We start from the raw sequence: 14,489 nt of genomic DNA on the forward strand, positions 1-14,489 counted from the left end.
TGTAAAGAGAGGTTCATTCTTGGATGCAATGGGGCGAAATGGGCCAATCGCTAAATGTCAAGGGGAAACTCACGTCAACTCAAATAAAGTACTGATCCAATCCTGCTAGCATCTGATGCTCATACCAACTTTGGTATCAATGTCATACCAGCTTATATTTATCTGCATGCTACTATTAGTGCCCGATGATCACTTTTCTATTGTGGTGCCTGTGTCTTAGGTAACACCTAATCTAATTGACAGTGTCAATAAATTGACTCAACTGTGTATAAAGACAGTTTTGTGTCGTGTTGTGCGGGATAGACATCTCATTGTCAAAAGACATTGTCTGCTTGCTACCTACCTGCAGATCATTAACCGAACCTGAGTTCTGCAGGCCGACCGGCTAACTCAAGGGCTTTTGACACAGGCCATATTTAATTCCGTTTAATGGCACTGGAGTTTGCTTTAAACCGTTCCTGCGTTTTTAAAGTGGACCTTGCAAGAGTGGGGTGTTCTCAGTACGAGTACGCTTTCATACAAACTGTTGAGTGGTTTGTTTGTGGTGAGGAAGCGGTTTGACCTTTGTTAAATCCAGCTGCTGGGAAAAACTGCAGGCTTCTGGGAGCTCTGTCCAATTTTCATGTGTTTTTTTTTTTTGTAAGACTGTCTCATAAAGTGATTGGGGCCATGGCACAGAATTGTGGGAAAAAAATGCAAAGGTGTAAAATGTTTCTTTTTTATTTTTGGCTGGAAAAACAGAAGCAAACCACTTCATAGTTCATCGTTTTTGCATAAATCTTCTCTAAGTTAGAATGAATTTACAGCTTCCCCAAAAGCACCTACATGAAAATGTGCTTCTTTTATTATCTTTTCAATTTCAAATGTCTCACCCCTCTTTCAAACTGTAAATAATCTGCACGTGAACCCGCACGGCGGCTGCGTGTAAACAGACGACGGCTTGTGATGACAGAAGTACATGCTGGAAATCCGGAGAGGTCACAGCCTCCACTTGGGGGATTTGCTGCCATATTGTCGAGGCTTAACTGTATTGTGAAATTAGTAATGACTGTACGATGGAGCATGTGCTCAAAAAAAAAGAAAAAAAGAGAAAAAAAATAGGACACCAGACACACAGTTCCCCCCCCCCCCCCCCGAAAGCAATCTGGTACGTCGAGGCTGTGAATACTGCACTTTAGCTGCCATCTGTGCAGTTCACTTCCAAATTATATTTTCATTTTGTGGGACGTAAGAATATTTACAAAGAAATAAAAGGTTCCGAAATAGCAACGCAGGAGTGGTGGGATTACATCATCAAATGCTGTCAAAAACTCACACGTATCTGTGAGGAGACATTTTCTCAGACTCAACTCGAAAAGTGAAAAATGTTTGTTGGCTGCAGAAATGGCTGCATGTGCTACTGTGCCAAATACGAAAGCAAGGAATAAACTCATACGTCCCTCATCCTGTTTATCCTGCACTGGTGATTGAGTGCAACTGATTGTTTGTCTCTCCGTGGCCCAGCGACTTGTCCAGGGTGCAACCTCACCTTCAACACTAGGACGACTGGGATGGACCCAGAGTGCAGGAGGAGAAAATGGATGTTGATTAGGGATGAAATCAACCTTAACCTGAGAAGGACAGAGCTGTGAGAGGAGGGGGCTGATGCAGCCTACATTTTATGGCAGGATATTTCAGTGTTTTCTGCATGTCTGCAAACTGCACACTTTGCAAGAACGTGCCGCCTGAGTTCGCCCGTTCTCGCAAAAGTGTGGATGTAGCACGTGTTTTGCTCACAGGTGAAGACGTTTGCCGATGTTTACCTGGCTCGGGGACATGAACATGTATAGGAGGCTCAGTCGGAAGCGTTGCGGAAACACAAAATGTCTGATGCGCTGTTGCGTACCTCAGAAGCATTAAGAGCGCTGTCAGTGCATGCCGGGAGGGATGGGTTGCCAGATCCAAAGGATGTTCCTCCCCGAGGGAGGCGGTTTTGCAGAAACACACACGATAACTATTCCTAAGGAGAAGCAGACAGGTTACGGCCAAAATTCAGCAGTTAAAGGCGGAGTCGACTGCGGACACGGGATCCAAACAAGCACAGCGATTCATCTCACCGCCGTGTTTTTGAACAGCACCAGAACGTGTACATGCTTGGGGGTGGGGGGGGTGGGGGAGCTCGACGTGGGCTGAGCCGATGTGGGCATGAGGTTCAGGTGCAGAGAGGCACCACAGCTGGGGGGCAATGGAGTGATTAAAGAAGGCAGGATGAAAGCAGCTAATTGGCTGAGTACGAGCTGAAGAAAGCGAAGCGGGATGAGGCTAAAGGCTGGAGGAAGCCGAGCCGCCGCCCACACACATACACACAGACAGACAGACAGACAGAGGCACTGAGTGGGAGACATCATCATCACGACTGATCAATAAAAGTGACAGGAAGGAGAACTGATGTGACAAGACACATTAAAAGTAAAAAAGACACGATTCCAAAGAAACATGTCACATTAAGCAGTCTGCCAGGAGCGTTTGTCTGACTTATGTACTTCAATCTCCTCGTTCATCATCTGTAATTGTCTCAGTTCATCTCAAATTGTTGACCCCATGGTTGTGTTGCGTTAGTGAGACCGGCTCACTTTCGGTTCTTCTTCTGGTTAGATTGATTACACACTAGGGGATTTTAAACCAGTGTCAAAATGTATTTTATTGCTCGCAGTCTAAGTATCTTCAGTTGTAACTATCAGACATGCAGGGAGGATGTTTTTTTACAGGACCTATTTTTACAGGCCCTTCGATCTGCAGCGCCTGCTCCTTCGTCTTAGCAAGGATTCTAGGCGTATTCTTTTTTCTCTCTCAATCAGACTATTATCTGCTAGGTCATGTTTCTGTTGAGCCATTTCTACAAATGTCAGGTGTGCGTTCTCATGTTCTCATCCCTCTAGCGTTATCAAGGATTGATTGTACTGTGAGTCCATATGTTAAGGTTAAAGTTAAAGTCCCAGCGATTGTCACATCCCGAAGGATGCAAAATTTGTTGGAAACATTTATTATCTTCTACCTTCAGGGTGCAGTTCTAGAATTATCTGTGTGATTACGGCTTAAAACACTCAAGAGTGTTGAAAGTTGGGGTGTATAATAAACATTTTATGAACTTTATTTATTTATTTATTTTTTTAATTCTGACTGTGACAAATTAGTTAATAAATGAATTTTGCCCAAATTCAGCCAACGGAGATAAAATTAGTCTGGCTCACTGTGTTAACTGGAGGTCATGGCCGAAAAGACTCTGAGGACAAATTATTATCCATAATTTTGCACTGCCAGTCACTCACTGACCTTGTCACCGCGCTCTCCTGCCCACATCAGTCAACATTTATGACTCAATTAAAACGCCATTCTAAATCGTTTATCATTAATGGCTTATTGATCCCTTGCCGCTCTGATTAAAGGTGAAGTAAATAAGAAAACAGGGTTCCGAATCGCAGCCTATAGGAGTTCATAAAGAATGCACTTGGTGTGCCGCTGACTTTGAAGGTTGAGCTATGCTTTCAAAAAGTTTGAGTGAAAGGGCAGCAACTTGTAATTTCCATCCATTTACTCCGTTTCACTTCCACCTTAACCTGCATTCAAGGTGGAATGGGATTCTTTGTAGACATGTCAAATGTTCACTCCTGAAATCCAGAATAATGAAAAAAATCCTATAACAAGGAAACCAGTAGGAAGGTTACCTCAATCAAAATCAATAAGCAGTTGGGCGTGGACCCTCTAGAGGGGTGTTAGATGTCCAAATCTAACATTTTTCTGTCTTTATTTGGGGGTGCTGGCCACGTTTGTTATATTTCACAGCATCTTTAGACAATCAAACATCTTTCATTCAATAATAATATAGGATCCTTTGTACAGTCGTACTAGCACCCTCATTTATTTAACTAACAACTGGAGTTCGACGAGGTCGATGTGCAGCCTTTTTAGAACGAACACACATTGACAGGCAAGGTTAGGATAAGGCAGACTCCTATTGTAAAAAAAAAGGAAACCAATAGTAATGTGTCAGCAGAACCGGATGTGCAGGACCAGATAAGATTTTCAATTAAAAAAAAAAAAAAAAAAAAAAAACTAAAATATATGAGCTGGAGAAAAATACTTGGAGTCTGAGCTGAGTAGAGTGTCCAGATTGCTGATCATGAAGTCTAATAAGCACAACTGTGAGGCTGACCGGCCTATGACTGGCTAAGCAGAGCGATCATTAACAAATCTGCATCCCACTGAGCTGCACCCCATCCAATGTCGGCCCAGCAGCGGTTGGACGTGTCCTTGTAAAAAAAAAAAGAAAAAAAAAGACAGAAACGTGATTATGGGCTGGAGCCACATCTTCGTGTCGACGAGCCGATTGCGGTTTTTCCATCCATCATCGCCTGTGTTACACCCCCGCCAACCCCCACCTCACCCCCCCCAAAAAAGGAGTCCTCTGTGTGGGCTTAAATTGGCCAAGGACGGCAGAGATGAAAGATAGCCCATAATGATGCTTTCCCTCAGGAATCAATGTGTAGCTTTGTCCCAGGAGCCACTGAAGGTTGCCTGTAAAATTACTCTCCCGCAGGGTCGGCGGTCTATCTATCACCTTGCCGTCATGGTGATGAGCAGACGAGCAGGAGTCACTTCCCCACAGAAACAAAAAATACCCTTTGAGGTGCAATTTTTTTTCTCTTTTTTGCCATTCGGCGAAGCTGCACAGGTGGATTTTTTTTTTTTTTTTTCTCAGCTGGGCTTGTCACGCCGCGGCCTCCGCGGGCGTGGCGTGCCAACTCCCCAGTGATTGCGCTGCATAATCAAATTGCCCTTTGGGAAACAGATGACTTTGTGTCTGGGGAAGATAATGTAGAATATGATGATCAGCTAAACCATGTCTGACCTTGCGTGTGCGGCTGCACTCATCCATAGGGTGATATGAATCTATAACATCAAGGATGAATCTTCGCTTCTCGCCTCTGACAGCTTGCAGAGAGAGAAGTGCCAATGTATAATATTTTGCATGTTTTAGCAGGTTTACTTCGCGCCTGACCTTTCCTCTATAATTCAGCAGTAGCTCTGGAAAACTAATTATTATTGGAGCTTAATTGAGTGTGAGTCTGGGAGGCTGTAGAGTAGAGTGGAGTTTTGTCAAGAGTGAAATATGCCACTGACATGAATCTCTACCCTAGATAAAAGTAACAGTATTTTTTAATATTTTTTGTATTGCAGTAACAAACTGTGTTCCCTCCAGTGGCACTAGTTAATTTAGATGTTCTGGAGTTCTGAATTCTACCCAGTGTCAGTACAGTCAGTGGTGGCCATGAGCAGAACTATCCTGACGCTACATATATAACCACCATCCTTTGGGGCCACTCCTTCCAGTGTCAAAGTTTGTGAAATTGCACAACTTCTTTGCATTGAAGTCCAGTTGTTGCTAATGTTGCCACTATATACCACTGAGGCAACTTGATTTTATTGAGGATGGACTTGCCTGTGTGGGTTCTCTCCTAGTTCTCCGTCTTCCACCCACAGTTCAGAGACTAGATTGTAAGGCAAACTAGCAAATTGGAAATTGTGTGAGTGGTTATTGGTCTCTCTGTGTTGGCCCTGAGAGAAACTGTCAATGCGTCCAGGGCGGAACCCCGCCTCATCCTCAATGACAGCTGCAGTAGTGACCCTGGGCGAATGAGTACAACAACAAGAAATCTGGTTGTGCGGACTTGTTACCCAAGTCTTATTGTGCTGTGAGATGTTATGATTGTGTCTCTAGACTCCCTAGAGTTTTGCCCCTGATCTAAACTTTGAGCCAACCCGATTTGCTCCATTTCAACACACAATAACCTGCATCGTTCCTGTGTTGTCTCGTCTCTCTCTGCAGTCCATCTGCGGCGAGACCAGCTGGCTGTGTGGGACATCGGGTGTGGATCCTGCTGGCCATGACCCACCTCACCCTGGACTTTTCCATGTGCAGCCCCCTCAGCCAGGGACTGGGGATTAAAGTGACTCCTAAATCGGTGCCTCGCTCGCGACCCAGCTGGCAGCCGCTGTGGGACTCGCCGGGGAAGCTCCACTGGAGAACGCTGAGCACGCTGGCCCACCGGCTCCCCAACCTTGTCCCTCCCGGTCAGGACAGCAGAGTGAGGATAGGGTCAAAGATCCGGGCTCAGACGCGTCGAAAGCCGACGCGCAGAGAACAAGCAGCGTGCAAGGAGTGCCACTTGAGAAACTCTCAGATGGAGACGGGGGAACCTTCGGCCGCAGTGGTGGAAGCTCCGGCAGCTCTAACCAGCAGAGGCCGAGGAGGGGTCGCCGGCGCTCGCTCCATGCTCAGAGTCCGCAGGGAGCTCAAATGGGACAGTTTTGACAAGTCTCAGGAGGGCCGGACTACCACCATGCCTGGATTTATCGACTGGGGGCCCACCGGGACGGACATCAACGATGAAGACGGCAAAGTGGAGGCCAACACGACGCAGACCACCAAGGTCTCCAGCACCACGGTGGCCACCACCACTAGCACTACAATCTCTGAGAGGACGTTTACAGTGGCCACCACGCCAGAGCCCAGAAGGCTAAGCACCACCACTGTCAGCTCCGGGGAGACTGTCAAACCAAAGCCATACGGGGAGACACAAGGTAAGCCTTTGGAAATTTTAAAGGGACTTTTTAATTGGTGCTCAATAAATCCTCATCCATTTAGCACACATCATGCCAGTGGAGACTGTGGTATTGTTGTTTGATGCACATGCTCACCTCAGGTATCTGTTACATGGCAAGAAAACACTCACACATACGTGTTTTGTCAAGACTTGCATAGCCACCACCTTGTAGCATTGAATGTTACATCGACTTGTTAATGCTTTTAACTGCTTATTTATTATCACAGCGTCATTGAAATGTTATTTTTTTTCCATTGTAGTCAATACAATGAAAGCCTTCTTGATGGTAGCCATACTCGATTCTTTTGTAAAATAACAGACAAAGAAGTCATGTGGTGTCTGTCATTAGAAATATCTCCCGTTTGCCAGCACCATTGTTACAATGTTAATGTTCCGGTTGTCGAAATATCCACCATTTCTGTGTCAAGGTAACCTCTGGTGAGTGTTACAATTTAGCCTCAGCGCTACTGAAACATGGCGTGGATATTATAGGGGGAAAAAGTGGCGTTAATGTCATTGTTTCAAGTTAAAGTGGACGATCCGGTCCTGCAGACACTTGGATGACACCACACCAGCAGCATGGAGACACTTGGGAACTGCTATGTTGGTGTGAGGATTAGAAAAATGTCAACAAAGCCTCCATCGACATAGTGTTTCGTGCTAAATGGGTGAAATTCAATCAATTTTGGGCAGGATTGCCCACCATCGTGGGCAATGAGCAGGTAGGCAGCTGAATTTTGATTTTTCAAAATTTCTTTGAAAAGGTTAAAAAAAAAAAAAAAAAAACCCTACAGTTTTATCAGAGCCTCCTGTTTTGTTTTTTTTTTCTCTCCAATGATATAAAAAAAAAAACAAGCTCTTCCCACACGCGAATCATCGGCGCTGATCCGGGAAACTCGTGGAGTGTCATAGTTGAAAGAATTTGCACCTCGTTCACACCAGATGACCGTGAAGACGCTGGAGCTCACGAGCTGGACGGGACTTTCCCTTTGCGCCGCTCAGACCTGAACCCTGGGGAGGCGTATTGGATTTACCAATTCATTAAATCTGTGAGGAACACTAAACGGGCCGTACAGGTGGCCGTAAAGCATAAGTCATGTTTAACAGCCACTGCGCTAATTGAAGCTTTCCCATTTGCTCAATTAATGTAAATGTCATCAAATTAGGCAGCAGGAGTGATCAAAAGGCCCCCGTCGCACTTTAATATAGAATTTTTTTTTCTTTTTTTCTTTTGAGGGGAATCGCTTCTTGTGACCCCGCTGATGCGCGTGTTTTTTTTTTTTTTTTTTTTTTTTTTTTTGTCCAGTCATGCAGCCCACAAGATTTCTGCACTCTTCTGTTATGTAAGTGTTTTCATGGCCGTAATTCCAAACAGTTACGTTTGGCCAAATGTCATGAATAGCCGAGTGAGTCACGCAGCCAAGATCACTTTTTTTTTTTTTTAAGTCAACACGTTGTATGACTCGCCCTTTCAGGGCCGGCAATTTTTTTTCTCACGGGGACATCGCAGCTGGTTCGGGAGAGATGTGAGTTGAGCAAACAGCCTTTTTCCAAGATGGAATTTAACGAGAGAAAAATGTTTGCAGAGCGACGGGGTTTGACTGCCATTCACGGTTTAATGGCCGCATCAGACATGGCAGCATGGTGTGCTGCAGCGCTGCAAACTGCTGCAAAACCTCACACTTGACACCGGCCCCTTTGTATTCGTATTATAGGCGATAATTAAAGCACGCTTGTCAGCAGGAAGAAGGTGAAGGTTGCGGGCAGCAAACCTTGCTGCCGCAGCTGATGCCGCCGTGGCCTCTGGGTTCACATGGCAAAGAACGAACACGGCCAGGAAATAGTAACGTGCCATTCATGATGGAGCTCATATATTTATTGATTGATTTTACTTATACATCAGGGAAAGTGCACGCCGGGGCCAGTGGTGCCTCGCTCTGCTGTTTACCTAATGACCGTCAGGGCTGAAGTGAGTAAACAAGTCGTCCACAGGAAAAAGGTGTCGTTTTGTCCTTTAACTAAAAAAAAAAATGCAATCCAGTTTTGCTCTGCTGTTACTTGATTAATCCTTAGTTAGGCCTGCGGTGACTTCCTGCGCATCCCTTATTTTGTCTTCCTGCCGGGCATTTCAAGGGAGAGAAGTACGTTCGTCTTTCCGGTTTCATTGCGACTAAAACAACTATTATTGGATTTGGAATGAGTGGCAGCTTTGTGAGTAACTAAAAGCTTTTTCTCCTGGCTTTTGCTCTATTGGCCATCCTGGAGGAGAACCTGCAATGATACAGCTGTCGTGTGAAAATAAGGACATAACAAACAGACAAACAAAGAATTGGCTGACATTTGCTGTTTGACTAACAGCCTGTAAAATGTTGAAGGAAATGGTAGATTGAAAACGTAACAACAACGACAAAAGTTACGCGCTGCCCCCGGTGGTCCTGCCGGTCGGTGTCAGTGCGCCGTCTTCATTTGCGGTCGACCGACCGCCTGTGATGTCGCAGCGACGGCTTCATATGTTCCCCGCTTCATATGTTCCCTGCAGGAAATCAGCTCACCACCACCCCCCCCCCTTTAAACGAGAGTTGATGAGAAAAACAAAGGTGTGTGCACGTGTGCGTGTGTGCGCTATTTATTTTTATTTTTTTCCTGAGGCCTTGTGCACTGTTCCCGTATCAATAAGCCTACTGTGACTCATCAGAGCAGATGAATAGAATTGCATTTCAAAGCAAAGCCCAGGTGCCTCGCTGCCGTGGAAAACTTTTCTTGTGCCTTCACAATACATTAACCCGTGCCCGCTTCATATTAGCCCCGAGGTAAGATGTAATTAGCGCCGCCGCCGCTCGCTGATGGAATTAAAGTGTTAACGAAGGTGCGCTTTGTCTTCGGCTCCTGCTCTTTCTGATGTGCGGTCGTCTCTTTAAAATTCTTGATGGATTCCTGGAACGCGAGCTCGGCCGAGATTAATTCAAACCGTGGGAGGAAGGACGGGAGAGTGGTTATCTTAATAAATGTATGCATGCGTGCTTGTGTGTGTGTGTGTGTGTGTGTGTGTGTGTGCGTGGATGCATGTGCGGCTTTCTATTCATCGCTTTGCTTCAGGTTTTATATCCCTTATGTGATTCAACACAAACAATCAGGAAATAACAGAAGGCACAGATTATTCACAACTTACACGTCGTTTAAAGCTTGTCGGCAAGGGGAAAAAAGTGTTTCGCTTTCGGGTCTGATAGATATTCTGACAGATCTCGCTCGCGGAAATTTGTCTCTCAGGTTTGTCGCAGCCGCCTTCACCAAGGTGTTTTCACAGAAAAATGTCCATCTATCTATCTAGATACGTTATAATGGCACGTGGAATTCATTCAAAACAAAGAAATCCACTGTGTTTTCTAAAAAAAAGAATCTGCTTTATTTCAAAGGATTAAGGATGTCACAGGAAGCAGAGCTGGCTACTTTCTGTTTCTCACTGAAGCAACTTTTTTTTGGGGGGGGGGGGTTCGACTGGTACAGATTCCCGCATCGGAACGTCAGCTTACATTTGGGTCCAATCCTAAATGCATGCGCATGTTAGCGTTGCGATAATTGAGCCGCGGCATGCCGAAAACGACCTCGCCTGCTGAATCGCTGCGCATGCATTAAACATGTTTGCTTGGCCTTCAGCCCCGGACGTGCAGCGTGTTTCCGTGTCTTGTCGACCCTCAGGCTGGCGGTGCCGAGCAAAACCGTGTCAACAGTCCCAGGTGAGCGTCGTGAGATCGGCGGCGAAACGCACACGTTCGACCTGTTTGAGTGTTGGAATACACGCGGGGTTGTGACAGAGTTGCAAAACACGCGACACCACCGACCTCGGTGATTTGAGCCCGGCAAAGGAAGACAACCATCTGTCTCTAAACACTCCAGTTTGTTTCATATTTTAAGTTATTGTGGCATTGTAAGTTTTTTTTTTGTATCGTCAGAGAGAAACAGACCCATCCACCCTCTCATCACATCACATCACAGCTAATTGTATCTGGAACCTTTTGGTGTGAAAATGACAGGTGTCTCTGAACGTCTGTCTCTATCTTATAAATAACTGTTTCCTTTTAGGGATTATGTCCTTTCGTGATGAGAAAAAGATGCTGAGTTTCTTTTTTAGCGATAAACAAAGAAGTGTTAACAACAATGACAACAATCTCATCAAGTGCTTTGAGAACGCTGAGAGTAATTTGCTTTTTATCAGGATGTAGATGAGTGATGATTTGGCAAGAATTTTGTTAAAATGCTGCAGCAATACAGCAGCTAGCCGTGGGGCGCTTGGTCGGAAGTTAGCGTTGCACACGACACCAAAACAAACTCTTGGGCAGACGAGAACGTGATGGACAAAAAGTTTGTCCACTCAACTCAAGAGTTTCCCCTCCATTTTGTAAATACCTCCAGCGGGCTCCTTGCAGATAAAATAGGATACAGGAAGTGGCTGCGCACCTAGCTGTTGCTCAAAAAACTAGCAGCGCTAGCTTTATTATAGATGGTGCCCTTTTCACATTGAATCGAGAGGAAAAAACAGAATTAATTTCACTGCCTAAGTAGAAATTTGAGGAATGAGTGTGGCTACAGCGAATGGCTGTTATCGCACGGCACTAGCACTAGCACTAGCACTAGCACTAGGTTCCACCTTCCAGCACCGTGCTGTGCGGCTACAGCTAAAGGCTGTTACCGCATGGCACTAGCACTAGCACTAGCACTAGCACTAGGTTCCACCTTCCAGCACCGTGCTGTGCGGCTACAGCTAAAGGCTGTTACCGCATGGCACTAGCACTAGCACTAGCACTAGCACTAGGTTCCACCTTCCAGCACCGTGCTGTGCGGCTACAGCTAAAGGCTGTTACCGCACTGCACTAGCACTAGCACTAGCACTAGGTTCCACCTTCCAGCACCGTGCTGTGCGGCTACAGCTAAAGGCTGTTACCGCATGGCACTAGCACTAGCACTAGCACTAGCACTAGGTTCCACCTTCCAGCACAGTTGCAACCAATTTCAGCAGGTTAAATCTTGATGAGCTGCTCAGGAAGTGTGAGTAATTTGATGGAAGGACCCACTGAGCTCTGGTACAGTCACGCCTGGCCACAATCCATGCAGATCTTGTTTGTATCCGAACCTCCCCACCAAACTCCTCCCTTCTCTAATTGTGTATCTTGAAAACGTGCAGGCTTGTAGGCCGTTCCCTGTCGCCCCCCCCCCCCGCCCCTGTGCCACAGCCGTTCTGCGAACTCGCACATCATTCCTGGTCAGCGTGCTCACAGTCTCTGGGATTACTCCGTGCGCACTCACCCTGCAGTGAAGCGGCCGCATGGGCTAAAGCCACTGTGACTCATGGAAAAAAGAAACGTGGGCAACCAGCAAGAATTAAAGCCGTTAGAGTGTGTACTGTCTCAGCCCGGCGAGGCGTGTGTGCATCGCTGCCGAAATAATCCACCGCTCTTTGTGTGCGTGTGCGTGCGCGACGGCTCTGTGAGCGTGCGCGCACGTGCGCGCCGTGCGTGCGTGTGCGTGCAGTACAGTCACACATGGCTGCAGAAAAAGCTTGTTTGCAGGCGGAGGCAGAGTGGCAGAGATGAGGAGGAAACTCTTACGAGATGCCTTTGGCTCCGTCTGAAGCCCCCCCCCCCCCCCCAAACCTCCCAATATTTCCTCTTTTCCCGCTACTGGTCAGATGTAATTATTAATTTCTCAAGTGACGTTACACCTGGAGCTACTTAGGAGGAAACTTTCAGCTTCAGTGGCTCGCACTGCTCAGAGTCGTCTGAAATGCATTTTTTTTTTTTCCCCTCCCTCACGCTCGTTGGCGCTGTCAGAACACTTTAGGACGAGCGGCAGACTCACTGATCATTAAATTAAGATACCTGCCCAGTGGAAGTACTCCAGGGCCGCTCGCCGATTTCATTCATGAATGTAGGAGCGGCGAAGGCTTGCGGAATACAGAGTGAGTGTCTGACAGATTAGGATTTCAGTTTGTCTGCCAGACCTTTGCACTGTTTCGTGTTTTCCAAAAAAAAAAAAAAAAGTGCATAAAAACAAGCTCAAAATAATCCACCGAGCAAACCGAGACGGGATTTCAACCGAGACGGGATTTTCACTTTTTATTTTTTTTTAAAATTTTTTCTGCAAACACTAAGTGCGGCGTCTGTCCTGCGACGATTTCTGACTTTGGACGTCGGTACTCGGCGATCCCTCGACGCAGGTGCGAGCAGCGCGGCTCGTGTCACATTTGGCCGACACGTTTCGGTTTAATGGCACGAAGCGAGCGGGCGGCAGCTCGCCAGCGTTGCGCACGCTGGCCAACTGCGCGCTGTGTGTTGCTGCTCCCACTCGCTGCTTCTGGCGCCGGACAACAACCAAAAGATACAACTCCGCTTGTAGCTGTGACCACTCTAAAAAAGTTTGCACCTTTCGGCCAGCGTTGCTCAGGACATATCGAGGACCTTTGGAAATCCCCCCCCTTGTATCACTTTCACATATAAGTGTATTGCAAATGTGTTCATTATTTTAGCAACTTGATTCATTGCAGACTCTTGCAGAATGTCAGACTATCATGCAGGTGCAGCTACATGCTTATTCACATAGTATGATTTCCATCTTCCATCTAAATCCATCTTACCAAGACCCTGTTGATATTAGTGTTAAGTCACCTGCCAGCAGGGGGGAGTCCATTAAGTGCACACATTTCCAGATCTTCTATTGTTCATCTGGGCTCAACTGTAGAGCAGCGTCTTCCATTGAATAAGAGGAAATCTCTCCAGAAAAGCGCTTACCGCTAAAACTGATGCTTTTGTTGGACCTTTCACAGGCGGTGGCGTCGGTACCCTGCGTGGCAGACTTTCATCAGTCAGGGGTGCGCTCCCTGATCCATGGTGCATTTCAAATTTGCTAAAACTGAACTTTCATCATTTTTCCATTTTCCCTTTTTCAGACATTTTCTTTGGGCTCCGTGCCTGACGGACAGCAGGGACAAACGCAGATGGTTTGGGAAGCGTTTCAGCAGCCGTGTCAGGTTCAATATTTCCGTGACACCGCGAGTTTACCCAAAACGCTGCATCCTCACAGCACACACAGTGTGTGTGTGTGTGTGTGTGTGTGTGTGTGTGTGTGTGTGCGTGGCTCCTGCTCACACTCTGGCCGCAGTGGAGGACGTGGGAGGAGAACAGGAGGAGGAGTGCGGCTCCTCCAGATGCTGGCTAATTGTTCCTGGTGATTGTGCTGCGGGTGAGTGCGACCCTCCTCCTTGAGACTCCGCGCAGATGGAGCTGTCGGCCCCATTACGGCCACCGGATGATTAAGGCTGCCGCCCATTGCTCCGCTCTCGTCAGGCGGTCGAGGAGTCGCCGGGTTAAAGCGCCGGGTTTGTGCCGAGTCAGCGGAAGAGAGCACGAGGAGCTCTTGCCCTCCGAACGAGTGGGTGGGCGGAGAGCAGTTAGCGAAGAGCCGCCCAGTGATAAGAGCCACGACTCACCGCCGCCGCCCCGTCAAGTTTTGCGGAGGGGTTAAATGAATGGAGTGGGGGGAAAAAAAATAAAGAAGTAAAATAAAGAAACTTCCGCCTGTGGAGCAGAGCGGCCGCATGCAAAATGTATGTTAAGTGTCTCAGGGATCTATTTTTAAAAGGAACGAGCCCGTGCGATGTATTGTAACGCCGTGTTTGACCTGCGGTGGACCCGTAGAGGCGGAGCACGCCGCCTCCTCAGCGCCCAGAGACTCGAGCGCAGGCAGACGGAGAGGAAGGTTACCATGGCAATCCGATAAATTTGCCATTACTCCTCTGAATTGACTCAATAAAGTGGGTAAAAAAAAAAACAAACAAAAAAAAAAAAAACAGAA

The 14,489-nt window shown here is 46.8% G+C and overlaps 1 protein-coding gene across 1 annotated transcript in view; it reads left to right on the top strand.

The window, feature by feature from the left end:
• Positions 1-14,489, top strand: part of ajap1 (adherens junctions associated protein 1) — a 46,247-nt gene that overhangs the window by 18,817 nt on the left and 12,941 nt on the right. Inside the window, exon 2 of the mRNA XM_076026111.1 lies at positions 5,867-6,621. Within this exon, the coding sequence (XP_075882226.1) occupies positions 5,867-6,621 (755 nt within the window). The remainder of the gene's footprint in view (positions 1-5,866; positions 6,622-14,489) is intronic.

The sequence above is a fragment of the Nelusetta ayraudi genome, unplaced genomic scaffold, assembly GCF_046127955.1.
Source record: "Nelusetta ayraudi isolate G7.1 ecotype Tasmania unplaced genomic scaffold, CSIRO-AGI_Nayr_v1 ptg000019l, whole genome shotgun sequence".
Classification (NCBI taxonomy): domain Eukaryota; kingdom Metazoa; phylum Chordata; class Actinopteri; order Tetraodontiformes; family Monacanthidae; genus Nelusetta; species Nelusetta ayraudi.